The sequence below is a fragment of the Lepidochelys kempii genome, chromosome 9 (genome assembly GCF_965140265.1).
Source record: "Lepidochelys kempii isolate rLepKem1 chromosome 9, rLepKem1.hap2, whole genome shotgun sequence".
Lineage (NCBI taxonomy): Eukaryota > Metazoa > Chordata > Testudines > Cheloniidae > Lepidochelys > Lepidochelys kempii.
In genome coordinates this window covers 91,585,891-91,600,688 of record NC_133264.1, presented here as the reverse complement: position 1 = coordinate 91,600,688, position 14,798 = coordinate 91,585,891, and the positions used below count along the sequence as shown (strand labels likewise).

Below are 14,798 nucleotides of genomic sequence, written 5' to 3'. Positions count from 1 at the left end.
TCTTTCTGCATTTAGGATCCCCCGCCTTCTGCTTTTCTCTCCGGTCCAATCTCATTTTCAACTGTATGCTCCGTGTATAAAATGTATATCGTGTCAAAATAAAGAATGAGCTCCTCCCAGCTGTTAAACCCACCAGTTGCTGGATTTCACTCATCCCAGTGGCGGGTAAAGATCTCACTACAACTGAAAGCCCCGTTTCCTTTCGCACGGAATGTTGCCACTGCAAACTCTTGTCTTTCCAGGCCTCGCTTTTGCTCCGCTCCGCATCGATTCCCCCAGAACGCAGCAATCTCAGACTTTGTGCAGGGAGGGGAAGCGGACTCATTCAAGGCAAGTCTTCTGTGCAGAGAATGCCCCGAAAGCGCGGTTGGCAGGACGTGGGATTTGGAGTCATTTTTCCTGAGCACACAACGTGAGTATTATTTATTTGAAACCACGCTGGGTTTCCCCGTAGTTAACAGGGGAGCGGATTCCCCCGCCCCAGGCCCGCCAGCTCCGGTTTTTACGCTGCCTGGCACTGCCCTGACCCTGCGGCTGGAGTTTGACACATGCACCGAAGGCAGCCGGTCGCAGGCCGGAGGCTTTAGACAGCCCCTGGACTTGCGGGCAGATGCCGGCTAAGCGGAGCGGGGCTGGGCGCACAGGAGCGCGGAGCAGAGCCCATGGTCCCGCAGATGGGGCCGATGCAGAAGTGTGGCGCTGGGGCAGCGGGCGCCGGCAGGCCGGGCTGTCCCGGGCAGCAGCCCCAGCTCACGCTGTAAACTTTTCCCCAGCTGCCCAGCGCCCGGCTCCTCTTCCCCAGGCGGGTGTTCTTTTGAATGAATGACCCGGGCCGGCGCCGGCCAATCGGTGCCCGGCCTCGATACATATTCATGAGCTTGCCCGCCAATGGCGGGGCGAGGAGGTTGTTTTAAACGGCGGAGCCCGGCAGCCAATCAGGCCGCTCTCGGAGGCAGCCAACGCGAGGCTGAGCCCGAGCAGTGCCGAGCCCAGCGTCGTGCCCTGCGCTCCAGCTACTGCCCAGACTAGCGAACAATACAGGTACGTTCGGCTCCGCCGCCGCTCCGCCGGGCAACTTTTCGGGGGGCGGCTGCCCTCGCCCCTCCCCCCCGCGCCCGATCCCCCTTTTCTCTTCCTCCTCCGCTGCCTTTTCTCTCTCCCTTCCCTCTCCGCGGGCTTTCCCCACTCCCCTGCTTTATTAAAAAACTTTTCCCCCTTCCCCCGTCTCTCCGCTCCCACGGCAAGAAATGCTCCTGGGTGCAGCTCCAGCTGTGCAGGGGAAGTACCGGGGAGAGGGGCGCAGCACCCTCCCGCCGCCCCCAAATCCCGTCTTCTCTCCCGGATCCCCCCCCCTCCCGCGGGGCGCCCGCACTCCGCGGAGTATCCCGCTCGGGCGCGCGAAGTGTGGAGCGTTTCCCCCGGGTCGCGCTGCCCGGAGCGATGGGGCTGGTGCGGTGACTGCACCGGGGCGAACTCTGGGCTCGCCCGCCCGCCCGGCCCGGCAGGGATTTTTTTTTCCCCCTCCCCTCCTCTTTCTCCTAAAGTGACTGGGGTGGGAAATGCGCGGCGCGTCTCTGCCGCTGGCCCGGGTGGCTGGCGGCGATGGAAGTTGCCGGCCGTGCGCAGTGCTGAGCCCGCTGTCTGCTCTGCATTAATATGGCTGTCGCTGTAGCATCTGACAGGGATAAACCCTGCGCGCTGCGCCCGTGCGCCGCGGCGAAGCCGTTTTTTACTCGCGATCCCGCTAGCCCAGCTCCCCCGATTCATTCGCTTCCCTTCCCGCTCCTCTTCCCCTGCCCAGGGAGGTGGGTTTGGTGCCCCGGTGCCCTGGCTGAAGCCCCAAGCCGCCTCTTCCTCGCGCCGCTTTCCCTCTGCTGTGGGCATTAATATGGCTGGCGCTTGAGAGCTCCGGCTAAGGAAGAAAGACGTGTAAGCAGCACCGCGATCGGGAGGGGGGCTCTAGGCGGGGGAAATCTCCGCTCAGGAGCCCCGCAGAGCGCCCAGACCTTTCGCTTTCGCCCCGGTTCCTTTCCCCCTATCCCCCCTTGTGCTTGGCGGGGTGGCTGGGGGTCGGTTGGGGGCTTTTTGCACTTTTCCCCCTCGGCGCGGCTGAGCGCAGCCTGGGCTGTAATGGCTGCACGGGAGTCTTTGTTATACAGAGTATTGCGCTAGGCAGGGACATGGGAGGAGGGGGGGGGTGGCGCTTTAACTCCCTCTCCTGCCCTTGCCCCAGCCCCCACGGCCCCCAGCCCCCCCTGGCAGGACCGAGCGGAGGTTTTTCTAGGGAGAGGGGTCGTTGGGGGGGCGCTGGGGGCCCGGGAGCCCCCGCGGAGAGGCGTTAGTTGGGCAGAGGGGGGTGTGCGGCTTTGTTAGGCATAGCAGCCTCACTGCCTTAGAGAAGCCATTTTAGCGAATGGAGCCGGCTATGGGCGAGGAGAACAGCAACCACTTCTCTATATCCCTGCCTAGCACCAAGGCTATAGATACTCCTATGGCACGGGCGAGAGCCCCACACTCTGCCCCAGCCCTGCCAGGCTGTGCCCCCCGCCCGGGGCCACCCCCCAGGCCAGCACAGGGGCTCATTTCAGGGGCACTTTCTTTCATGAAGAAGCATTTCACAAAATGGAAGATGAATTATTGGTGTCTTGGTGACCTGTCTTTTTTTTTTTTTTTTTTTTTTTTCCCTCTCTCCCTCCTTCCACTGGAGTCTCAGGCAAAGGAGCGCGCTGCTGAGCTGGGCACATCCAGGCTGCACTGGCCCCATTCACAGCAGCCGCAAATGCCCCTTGCCCTGGGCAATATGCAAAAAGGGGGTTCTCCCTCAAGTTTTGCTCTGACCTTGGCAAAGGGGGGGTGGAAGATGGCGGGAAGCAAAGGAGGGGGAGTGAAAACAGAAAACACCCCTGCCTTTTAATCTGAAACTTTGCAAACAGATTTGCAGCCTCTTAATATGTGACCCAAACGGGAATTTCTCTCTCCTCTTTCTCCCCCCCCCCCCACACTTTTTTTTTTAAAGTGTTTGGAGGGGATGAAAATGTATGTCTGTCAGCAGCTTACAGAATGGGGGGGTGGGAATGATTCTGGAAATTCACTTTTATTGCACATGTGGGATTAGGATACACAATTAAATATTAATATTAGTCCAATAAAAATTAAAATTTCAAACTCTTAAAAGGCTGCAAATGAAAAATATTACTGCAGGAGGCTGGGGAAATAATTTTTTTTATTATTATAGTTTTTTTTTTTTTTAAGAACACCACCCAAAAGTTAGTGTTGGTAACTTGTTAATCGCATCCTTGCACTGACCATGTCACTTGGTGGAGAAAAAGCAAATCCTTCTAGTCTTGCTGAGCTTGGCAGGTGATATTATGTTTAAAACTGGCCCTTATTTGCACACCTTTGTAACCAAAACTGTTGTATTTATACAAGGGGAAAATCAGTGGAACCTTTCCTGTTGAGTGACAGCTACTTACATGTGAACTCTAGCTCTCCTAAAGTAACTTTCTGACATACTACTTAAATCTGTGACCCAGCTCTTGAGGCAGCACCACATAGTTCTGTCCATATTCAACCTGAGTGGTTACTTAATACAACAGTTTATATTTGTGATTTATCTTTTTCTCCTCCTTAGAGTCAAGATGGCTAAAGGTGACCCGAAGAAGCCTAAGGGCAAGATGTCTGCTTATGCCTTCTTTGTGCAGACATGCCGTGAAGAACATAAGAAGAAGAACCCAGAGGTTCCAGTCAACTTTGCAGAGTTTTCCAAGAAGTGCTCAGAAAGGTGGAAGGTATTTTAATTCATTACTTTCTTGAAGTGACAGCTGTCTTTCTAGAATGTAACTTCTTGTGACACTTGTTTAAATCAGGGATTAACTTTCTTTTCAACCCACATCCCAGTCTTAATTTTTGTCTCCGATTTCTAGGGATCGGGAAAGTTCAGACTGCATTGGAAACTTAGGCTCTCTCTCCACCATACATACTTTCTTTCTTTTTCCTGCACACCTCTACCAAGAGGCCACCTCCTGCTATTTTAATAGGCTAACTGTAGAAGGAGGAGGCTTTAGGCCAATTCAGTTATTGGCCTTTGCTGAGACTGCCGCTTGTGACAGTGAGCTTAGATGTGAACCCTTGTCTTCCAAGGTGAAGGACAAGTGAAGACACCATAAGCACGCACCTCCAACTTGAAAAGGGAAACTCACTAACTTGAGTGCTCATCTGCTGTGTATCTTCTTTCAGACCATGTCAGGCAAAGAGAAGTCCAAATTTGATGAAATGGCAAAAGCCGACAAGGTACGATATGACAGGGAAATGAAGGATTATGGACCAGCTAAGGGTGGCAAGAAGAAGAAGGATCCTAATGCCCCAAAACGGCCACCGTAAGTAACTTTCTCACAGTACTGTTACATATGAATAGCTCAACTCAAAGTTAGCTGTTGCAGTTGTAGCTTTCTCTAGATGAAAATTTAACACACAATCATTATGAGAATCGTGATAACATGGAATAGGTTTATTAGTAGCCATTTATAAGCTCTGACAGCTGAAATCCTCAACTTGCGGAGCACTAAACGTGACTAAAATAGCTGGACAGTTGCAAAACTCATGTCTTCTATCAACTAAATCTGAAGTAATAGAAAGGAAGTGACAAATTGGCACCTAAAACACTCTGCCTCAAATAATGCAAATGGAAAAATGTGCAAGATTTTAAACACTTTTTTCACTAATTTATTATATAATGTCTCACTAGTTTTTAAACAAATCTTCCCCTTACTCAGAAACACTAGCTGTTGATGGTCTCCAGTCCTGTGAATCATTTGGGTGGATTGATGGCTGAAAGAGCTGGAAGTCTTGCCTACTTCTAATCTTCAGTTTCAGATTCTGAGATGCTCATTTTAATATGAAACTTTTCTCCAAGGTCTGGCTTCTTCCTGTTCTGTTCAGAATTCCGTCCCAAGATCAAATCCACAAATCCTGGCATATCTATTGGGGATGTAGCAAAGAAACTTGGTGAAATGTGGAACAACCTCAGTGATGGTGAAAAGCAGCCTTACAATAATAAGGCAGCTAAACTGAAGGAGAAATATGAAAAGGTAAGGCTAGGTTGTAGCTTGAGTGTCTTAGTAACATTAGAGCTGATGTGGGCATAAACAATTTGTTTTAATGAAGAGATCCATATTACACAGGGGGCATGTTTATAAGGCTTCTGTAACATCTAGAGACTGGTTAGCAATGAGATGTATGCTGGATACATGTATAGTACACTTAAACTTCCATATAATGACTGAACTTACCCTTTGGGAAACTTCAGGCAAGTCTCTTGCTCCCTGGGATACACAGATAGCAGTCCCCGTTGCCTCCCCTTCTGAAGTGTAGTGTTTTGGCTTTGCTGAAGAAATCTATTTTTTTTTTTTGTAATAGCACTATAAAATTACATGAACATCTGTAACATGTGAATGTCTTTTAAAAGAAATTCTAAATTATGAACCCAGGATGCAAACCTAATGCTTAGACTACTCAGGTACACTTTGGTATCCACAAGCCCATAGACTGTTGCTCCAGCAGCCTTTCCCTTGGGGAGAAGGCTGCTGAAAGCTAGTATCTCTACATTTCTACTATTGCATAGATCACTTGTACATTTATTGCTTAGAGCAAATTAAGACATCCTCTTGACGTTGCAGGATGTTGCAGACTACAAGTCTAAAGGAAAGTTTGATGGTGCAAAGGGTGCAGCAGCCAAAGCTGCTCGGAAAAAGGTAGAGGAAGAAGATGAAGAGGATGAGGATGATGAAGAAGAGGATGAAGAAGATGAGGATGATGAATAAAACTGTACAATATTTGTCTGATGTGAATACCATAGAGTAGGGGAAACACCATAAATGAAGCACCTCTTATTTGAGATGGTGCTGTTGCCCTCATTAGGCTTAATTACAAAATTTGGATTCTGATCACCTTGTAGTTTCTAAAAGTGCTCTAGAAATTGTAACTGGTTTACATGAAGTGGCCATGGGTGTAGTGAGCACCCTGAAACTGTATCAAAGTTGTACATATTTCCAAACATTTTTAAAATGAAAAGGCGCTCTAGTGTTCTCCTCACTCTGTGCACTTTGCTGTTGGTGTAACAAAGCATTTAAAAATGTTTCAAGCATTTTTTTAATTTGTAAGGTGGTGTTACTATATGGTTATTGGCTAGCAAATCCTGGGTTATAAACTGTACATATCTATAGTTTGTAAAAACTAGACAAATTCTTGTGGTACATGCTTAGAGTTGTGATGCCTTGAGGGAAGGGTGATTACTTTGGAAGGCTGTACCTTCCATAGGGTGCCATGGCCCAAAGCATGCACTGTGAGGGTAGATCTATTTACACTACAGTGGGCGTCCATTTAGCTTAAAGTTGTCTTTCTGTATATAGTGAAATTAGCATTCTGCTGCCATTCTTAGTTGTGGAAGGGGGTTCAGCTGGCATGAGAAGTGTATGGGTTTTTTTAGTTAAGTGCGGTAGTTTTTTAAACTGAAACTGTAGACCTCTCTTCATTGTCAATGGAGTGAAGAGCAAGTGCAGCAACTGACGTTCAAAAACACTCTGTACTTAAACAAATTTGCATCGTTACGTTGGTTTTTTTTTGTATGTTTAGAATGCTGAAATGTTTTTTGAAGCAAAATAAACAGTATTACGTTTTTAAAACTGTTCTTGACAACATTCTAAATTTCTGGTTGAAGAGTACCTTAACAGCAAAAAGTTCATTTTGAAGTTTGTGGCATCCCTCAGGGTGGGTAACTTAGGAAACATTCTGTCTCAAGGATAAAAATGGTGGCTAGCTAAAACTGGCTGAATTGAAAGAGATGGCTACTCAAGCTAATATGCAATCTTACCTGTTTATGGCTGAGTAGCATAAGATGCTATGCAAGTTTGAATTTTATTACTTGAACATGGGAGCCTAAATGAACATTCATGACTAATTGTGTGTGTGTGTGTGTGTGTATATAGCAGCATTCAGAGATGCAGAAAGGTAGGTGGCTAGGAATGAGGCTGATTCCATTGAACAATTATAAAAGCATACGTTAAATTGGATTTTTTTTTCCAGTTGTGTTGGGTACATTTATAGCCCAAATGCATTGCTGTACATATTAAAATGTGCCTTTTTTGTCCTGTGTTAAACTGTTTCAGACTTGTGGTTTTTTCTAGCATTCTGCTTGTTGGCAGAAGAAATACTAGACACTCGCCTAACTTCTCTGCTGACCTAGAAGTGGTGGCACAGGCACCCAATACACTTGCCTTTCTTTAACTACATGTGTGAATCGGATCCGGGGAGGTGGGTTGAGGTTCTGTAATTACCCCTCTGTGAATACCTAGACCCATTGTGTCCCCTGGCACACGACTCTCTGAACCATTCCACACTGGGGATATTTTAATATCCTTCATAAAAGAGAAGAGTAACTACTTAATTGAGCTAGTGCTACTATTCTGAGCACCAAAAATGTGTAATTTTTTTTGAAAGAATAAAACTAGCATCCCCTCGCTACCTGCTATCTGTGTTCCTTCTTTGCTCTGTCCACAGAGGAGAGCAGAGTGTAGCTCACAACTAGAGAGGTGGAATTTTTGCATTAATTGTGGTGAAACTTCTAAATGACCATAGGTGGCACGTTTACAAGAGTACAATGAGTTATGATAAACTACCTAGCTACAGGCTGTTTGCATTGTGTGCGCAAACTAAATTACAGGTCTACAGTTGTTGACAGTTTATAAGGCTTGTGATGTGACTAAAATATCACTCCGGACGACTGATAAAATGCTGTGTTAATTGAAATAGTTCTATAAAGCATTTCCTAGACACTGCAAGTGGTTGAATCTCAAACGTTTACCACTTTTAAATAATCCCAATTACAATTGGATCACTCATCTCTTGTAGTGATGAATTGTGACTAAGACCTGGTCTATGCTAAACAGGTTGAAACAACAACATTGCTTGGAAGTGTGGATTTCCCCCCACACACACTGTTGAGCAATGTAGCTAGTTCAACCTGACCCCTACCGTAGACAGTGCTAGGCTAATGGAGGAATTCTGTTGAGGTAGCTACAAGCTCACGCCAAGGGGGAATTCCCTACCCGTGACAGGAGAAGCCTCCTAGCGGCAGAGGGAACATCTATGCTGAAGCACTGCACCTGTGCCGCTAGCATTTTCAGTGTAGACAAATACTTAGTGCTTGCATTTAATGCAGAGGAAGAAGTGTTAAAGTGGTTTCTCTTTCATGGAAGCAAGTTAGAACTAAAAGTTCCAATAGGTGTGCATCACCAAAAAAGTAGGTACACTTCCCCTACCCCCTCTCCTATTCCAAGATCCTTCTGCTGGAAGGAAATTATAGTTCCTAGAAATGCATGACTCACAATACACACACACTGGGCTGGTGGGTACCCTTCAGGAGCTGGAATACTACCTTCGCTGTTCAATTGGTATAACTAAGTGCAGCAATGTATCCGTAACTCCATGTGGAAGTTGGTGCCTATTAATTCAATGTAAATCAAATAGCTCAAAGTCATCTGAGCAAACACAATAGCTGACTGCTGATGCTACCAAGAAGTGCACAGTTAACACCTGGTTTTAGCTACACTCAGTCTTCTGAGTTGCCACAGTTGGTCACAATCTTGCAGTATGCATTACTAGCTATTCCAAACCATAATACCATCCTGAAAAGTCCTAGGATATATCATGCTTTGGGATGATACAAAACTGAATTGCTTTTGTAAGGGTCTTGCAATAGATAAACTTCCATGCTTCAGGTGTGTTTTGACAGTAGTAGTAATGATACGTCTCACGGTTTGTTTCTGTACTGATAAATAGTATGGGGGGAATGAACATAACATTTTTCCCTGTGGCTTTTGTTACATTTAGGTGCTATCACCTTGAATTTTTTGAAAGTGCATCACTTCAGGAAGCTCTAATGGCTGTTAAAGCACACTTTTAAATAGTATGTTCTAAACTTTCTGAAATGCTTGGTTTTTTTAAAAAAAGTAAAACAGGTGCTTTTGCTTTTCCAGTTACTAGGGTGGCTTTTCATTCAAACTTGAAGCTGTTTAAATTGACTTGAAAACCAGACTGAACATGGTCAGGGGAGAGAGATGGGACATTTTCCATTAACTTCTCTGTTACAGTACTTGAGTGTTAGAAGTAGATAATAGTAACTGTAAAATAGACAGAAAATTGTGTCTTTCAAGTTGTTGTCCCTCTAATCTGCCCTGGGGTTAGAGCCTTAAATCAAGGTCAAATGTACCGGCGGGGGGGATAACTTTCTAAATCAAATGGAATTAAATTCTGACCTCCAGTTCCATCCATGCCACCTCACTGTAGAGGGACAGTGTTAGGAGCACAATGTTTAACAAGAGAGGGGAATAGTTTATCTAGTAGTACACAGTGGAAGATGGTTGCCAGACATACCAGGTCCCTTCATCAGAGGACCTGCAATCTAAAGGCACAGATGGAGATATGTTACAGACAAGTGTGTTCAGAGTGGGGTGTGACCACTGAAATTTGAATGCTTTGGGCAAAAAGTACAGAGGAGTTGCTTGACAGGGAGGACTGTGCATATTAGTGTCCTGTGCTGCTATTTAATGGTGGTCTAAGAACATTTGCTTTTTGTATTTGGATTTTAGGACAGCTGTCATTAGGGCCTGAAGCTACCTTTTTAGCAAAATGTACATCCTCCTTCAAAAACTACACATTAAGGGCAAGGTTGTACTATGAACTAACCAAACAAGCTCCACCGATGTGGAAGAATCATGCAAATATAGCCCTGGTTTTCAAAATACTGAGCACCCACTACCCCATTTAATTATACTGGGAATGGCCTGTACACAGCACCTCTGAAAATCAGACCCAGATCTGTATTAGAAGGGCCCAATGAGGCATGTTAAGCTGATGTCCCAATGTACTTGAATACAGAAAGGTTTACTTAAGTTTTTTGATGGAAAACCTAATGACTATTTTTGTATGAACTGAGAATTAAAAAAAAAAAAATTAAAAAAACAGTAGTGTGTTATAGCCTATTGATTAGCCCATGTGATTCTTTGAAGTGCCAGTCTCCACAAAAAGCTGTATCGGGGCAGGGGGGGCGGGGGAGGGAAGGTCTCGCTGTTGTATTTGTATCAATGCATCTATGGGGCTGCTACTTTCATTAATTACCTAAAATACAGTGACTTAACAATTGTAGCCCAAATACATATTGAATCAATTAAGAGCAAACAATATAGACCCTAATGCAGCTCCATGGTAAAGTGGGACCCTGGGAATCTGATCGCAGATGTCAGCATATTTAAAATGTGTTTTCTGTAACTGCTACATTTGAACAGTTAATTTCTTGGTAGTATTTAAAACAAAATCTAAAATTATAAATGGGCACCAGTTTGGATTAAGCACTTCCTGGGGCAAGTTCCGTCTCTTATCACAGGAGGATTTTTTGGCTATAGGAACACCCTTGAGATTCTGGGGCCTGGTAGGTCAGCCTTTCTTGTCTATTGACGCAGGATCATGGTGAAGCTCGGCTGCTGGTGTTCCACTTCTGTCAAGCCCCCTTTTAATTACCTTCTGATCCTTTAATTAATATGTCTGCACCGGAGCTGGAAAGTGGAAATTCCAACTTGTGGAGACATCCCACAGTATTTCTGATTGAGCTAGCATGCTAAACATAGAAGTGTATCCTTAGGAGCAGGAGGCGCTCGAGTGCATACCTGGATGGGATCCAGTGTAGACATAGTGACAGAGACCAAACCCACCTCCCGGAGGAAGTACTTGAACGGACACTAGTAATTAGCAAGTCACTTGTTTGTCTTTTTATTAGAGCAGCACATCAAACTGTAAATTGCAACTGAACTGTAAAATCTGTTCCAGGGACCTGGTTCCAATACAGTTATTCCTTGAACATACTCCAACATGCAGTGCAAAGGGGACCAAGTCATGAACATCCTCACCTGAAGTTTTTAGGACCTATGAAGTACCCTTGCCCCTGTTTTCCAGAGTTAGTTTGTAATTTGGCATTCTGCATGCTAATGTGTGAGGATTTAGCAGAAGGTTCAAAGTGCTTTGCAAACATCTATTCCTCGTAATGTATGTAATACACTGGTGCTAGCCTCAGAGCAGGCTTCCTGGTCCTACTAATTCTGACACTGTTGTCCTTCTATAAGAACTTTTTTCCAGCATGCCTTTCAGTGGCTGGCCTTTTACGTTTGACAGAGCTAAGTAGCTACTCTAGAGGGGCCATTTTGCAACTACCTGGTGCTTGCTGCATCTCCTAGTCTTCCAGCTAGTAAGTATTTTTCCCTCTCTTATCCCTGAGGAGAATGGCATATCCTGACCAGCCCTACAAGGTAGCTGAGTAAGGCTTATTCTCTTAGATGGGCTGCTGAGGCAGAGAGGATAAGTGACTTGACCAAGGCCACAGAGTGCATTGGTTGGGGCAGGATAAGAACTCAGGAGATGGAGAATCCCAGTTCTACAGCAAAAAGTTTAGCTCCTTAGAGGCTACGGCACAGTACATGGGAGCAATTAAAGCAAATCCCCGTCCTGTCTGCACTGCAAGGTGGAACTGTTTTAACCACATTGTGGAGACTGCCCTCTTGTAATTGTGTCCCCTGACCTGGGTGATTTCATGTGATTGACCAAATCGAACACTAATAGCCAGGACAATAGTAATTAAGCCTTGTGATGGGACTGGGAAATTTTAACACAGGCACTGACATTTGAGATATTAAACAGTGTGCAGTTGCATTGCTTTGAACTAGCACCTCATTCTTTGTTGTGTATAAAGGTTTTCTGACCATATTTTAGGCTCAGTATTCACTTCTGAATTCTGGTGTGAATCTTCTATGGATTTGGAAGCACTGTCATGATAGTGCTGTATGCCTACACAAACCTGCATTGACTGAAGAATTTTTTAGATCCTGTATAACGAGGTACATGATGTAGAAAATTCAGGGTTCCCCCCCCACCCTCCAACAAAACACTCTCAAACAGTTCACGAGGGGAGCCCAAATATATTGTTGGTGTAAGTTGAAATTAGATCATAGTAAGCCCACTTCTATTTTTGCTCAAATTTGGTTTGGCTTTCAGGTTTTAAGAGTGTGTTATTTATAAATACTTTTGACTTTTTACTTGCAAAATGTAATATTTACTTCCTGTTAATTTAGAAAATTAACAAAAATGAAAGGCTGAAATGTTATAAAGTACTTTGGGATCATTTGTGATGAAAGGCAATTGACAAAAGGAAAGATATTTGATTGCTTTTGCCTGCCTACCATACATTTCTTGAGGATGATTTATGAAAGACTGAGTGCCTTGCAAAAGAGAGAGAAAAATTATTTGCATCCTTTTTTGATTTGTGACCTATAAAGGAAGCCAGAAAGGTTTAAAGGAGAAGGGTACATAGGGTGCATTTTATTTCCTTTTTAGCTTAGGAATAGAGTTCTGTCTTCCTGCTTGTTTTGTTACAGGTGTTGGTGACTGGTAGAAGCTCTCTCAGCTTTTGGTCAAAGTGTGTTTAAATCTTCCACAAAGAGCTTTTTCTTTCAAAGGCTTGTCAGGAATTTGTGTAAAATATATATTAAACCCCCACAAAACAGCATTAAGCAGTTAAACTAAATATCCCTTGTTCCTCACTATTACTTAGGTGTTTTGCTCCATTGCAACACCACAATCTAGAAAACTCCCTGGTAGTCCGTAGTCTTCCAGCAAAAGAAGATAGACCAGACCTAATATTTCTAATCTAAAAAGCCTTAGAGGTGATCTGCAGAAATGCTTGGCTCGACCTTGCTTCTTTAGAATTTGTGAAGGTCTGATTTTTTTTAAATGTATACATTTAATTTTGTATTTAAACAAAAAGTTGTGGGCGGGTTTTTTTTGGGTTTTTTTACTGAAAAAATGCAGCCTTCTCTACCCTGCACGAATTTATGGTGACTAGAGAACCAATACAACTACACCAATATAAGAATTAAGAGACTGAACAGGGTATCTCAGAGAAAGAGATTTTGATTTATTCCTGGCAGAGTAGAGAATAAAACCCAGATCTGCAGTTTCCCAATCAAGTGGTCAATGCCCTGTTAAAAGCTCTGGGTTTTGTTAACACCTCTCCAACTACGCTCCCTAATGAATACACACCACTTTCGATTTAAGTGTGAGTGCTCACCTGAGATCACCATGAAGTTCTCCAGCAAAGCCAGGGAAGATCAAACTTGACATTCCTAATATATTGAAGGTGGTAAAACAAGCAGGTTAAAAAAACCCCAAACCCTTAAACAACCACCGTTCAGTCTTCTATATGCCCTAAAGAAACAAACAAGGGCATAAACCAACTCCCCCCACTTTGTAGGTCACTTTTAAATCCAGTTACCCAAACTTTCTCTTCCTTTCCTCCTCTCTATCTCCCACTCCATTCTTTTTCTCTCCAATCTTTAGTTCTTTGCAAGACCTTGTTAAGGGGCGCTAATGACCCTCTCCAAAACTACCAGGGAACAGGTGGGGGGGAGGGGGAAGGAGGTGGAGCATGGAGATGAGATACAATTAGTACTGCTGCCAGTTTTACATTGCATGGCACTGTGCTGGCTGTAGAAACCCAGTACGATACAGATCCTGGCTATAGGTGAGCTAAGCTTATCAGAAACCACTAACTTGCGCTCTTCCAAATTTTGGGGAAAGTCTGTAACTTTTTGTAGCAGCTTTCTCTTGGTTAGAAGCATTGGGCAGATCCTCAGCTGGTGTAAATTGCTGGGCTATGACAAATCGACACCAGCTGAGAATCTGCCCCGGTGTAAGAAGTCCTAACAAAGAGGAAATTATTTTTTATTATAGGTTTAGAGCAGTAATTTTCAACCTGTGATCTGTAGACCCCTGTGGGTCCGCATACTATGTCTAAGATTTCCAAAGGGGTCCACACCTCCATTTGAAACTTTTTAGGGCTCTGCAAGTGAACAAAGGTTGGAAACCACTGGTTTAGAAGATATGGAAGAAAAGCTTATTACGTGAAACCTTGTGATAGCAGCTGTGTGTGAACTAGCCTTTTTTCTCTAAAAATTCCCACTGTTGTTTCCTCTGGTAGTAGCAATGGTGGGAGCGTTAGTGTAGACAGTCACAAGTGCTTACAAGCATTTTAAACGCCATGTTGTCTCGCTTAACGGGGCTTGGAGCAGGGTCATGGATTGGGGCCAATTGCTTAAAATGCTGGCAGTTGCTAGCCTCTTGTATATGCTAATCTAGATCATGTGGACTTGAACTGTTGGTAGCAAAGATGAGAAATTCTAGGAAAAAAACATCCTAGTGTAGGCAGAGATCTGCTTTATCCACAAAATCCCAAATTCAGTGCTTACAGCATAAGGGCCCTATCATACAAGATCTCTTTGTGGTCCTGTTTAGACTGGAAAAAAGCATTGTTACAAAATGCCTTAAGCAGCACCTTGTAAATAGAACCTAGCAACTAGACAAGAAAACGTGGTGCTGAAAAATGTCTGAGTTGTGATTCATAGTCAGGTACCTTCTCGAGATAACCACGGCCAACGAATGTGTTTTTTACAGTGATTGTCCTTGCCCACAGTAAGGGCAGAACTTTCACATCATGCTAATTCAAACGGGTTAATTAATGTTTTTGTAACAGGCTTCCTTCCCTGCCCTCCCTACAGACAAGGCTTTAGTTGAGCTTGCAGTAGTGTCGATGAGAATTTGGGGAGGGGCAAGCATTTGGCAGAACGGGGCTCTTAAAAATACAAATAATGAAAATACGCCTCATGAAATCTTAACATTTTGCTTTTAATTAGTAAGCAAAT

General features: G+C 44.5%; 1 protein-coding gene across 1 annotated transcript; it reads left to right on the top strand.

Annotated features, from left to right (window-relative positions):
• Positions 1 to 934: 934 nt before the first annotated feature.
• On the top strand, positions 935 to 7,154 carry HMGB3 (high mobility group box 3). Its single transcript, XM_073358349.1, has 5 exons — positions 935 to 1,041; positions 3,632 to 3,788; positions 4,237 to 4,376; positions 4,913 to 5,087; positions 5,676 to 7,154. Exons 2-5 carry the CDS (start codon positions 3,639 to 3,641, stop codon positions 5,817 to 5,819), a joined length of 609 nt encoding a protein of 202 aa, XP_073214450.1. The 5' UTR covers positions 935 to 1,041; positions 3,632 to 3,638; the 3' UTR covers positions 5,820 to 7,154.
• Positions 7,155 to 14,798: the final 7,644 nt, after the last annotated feature.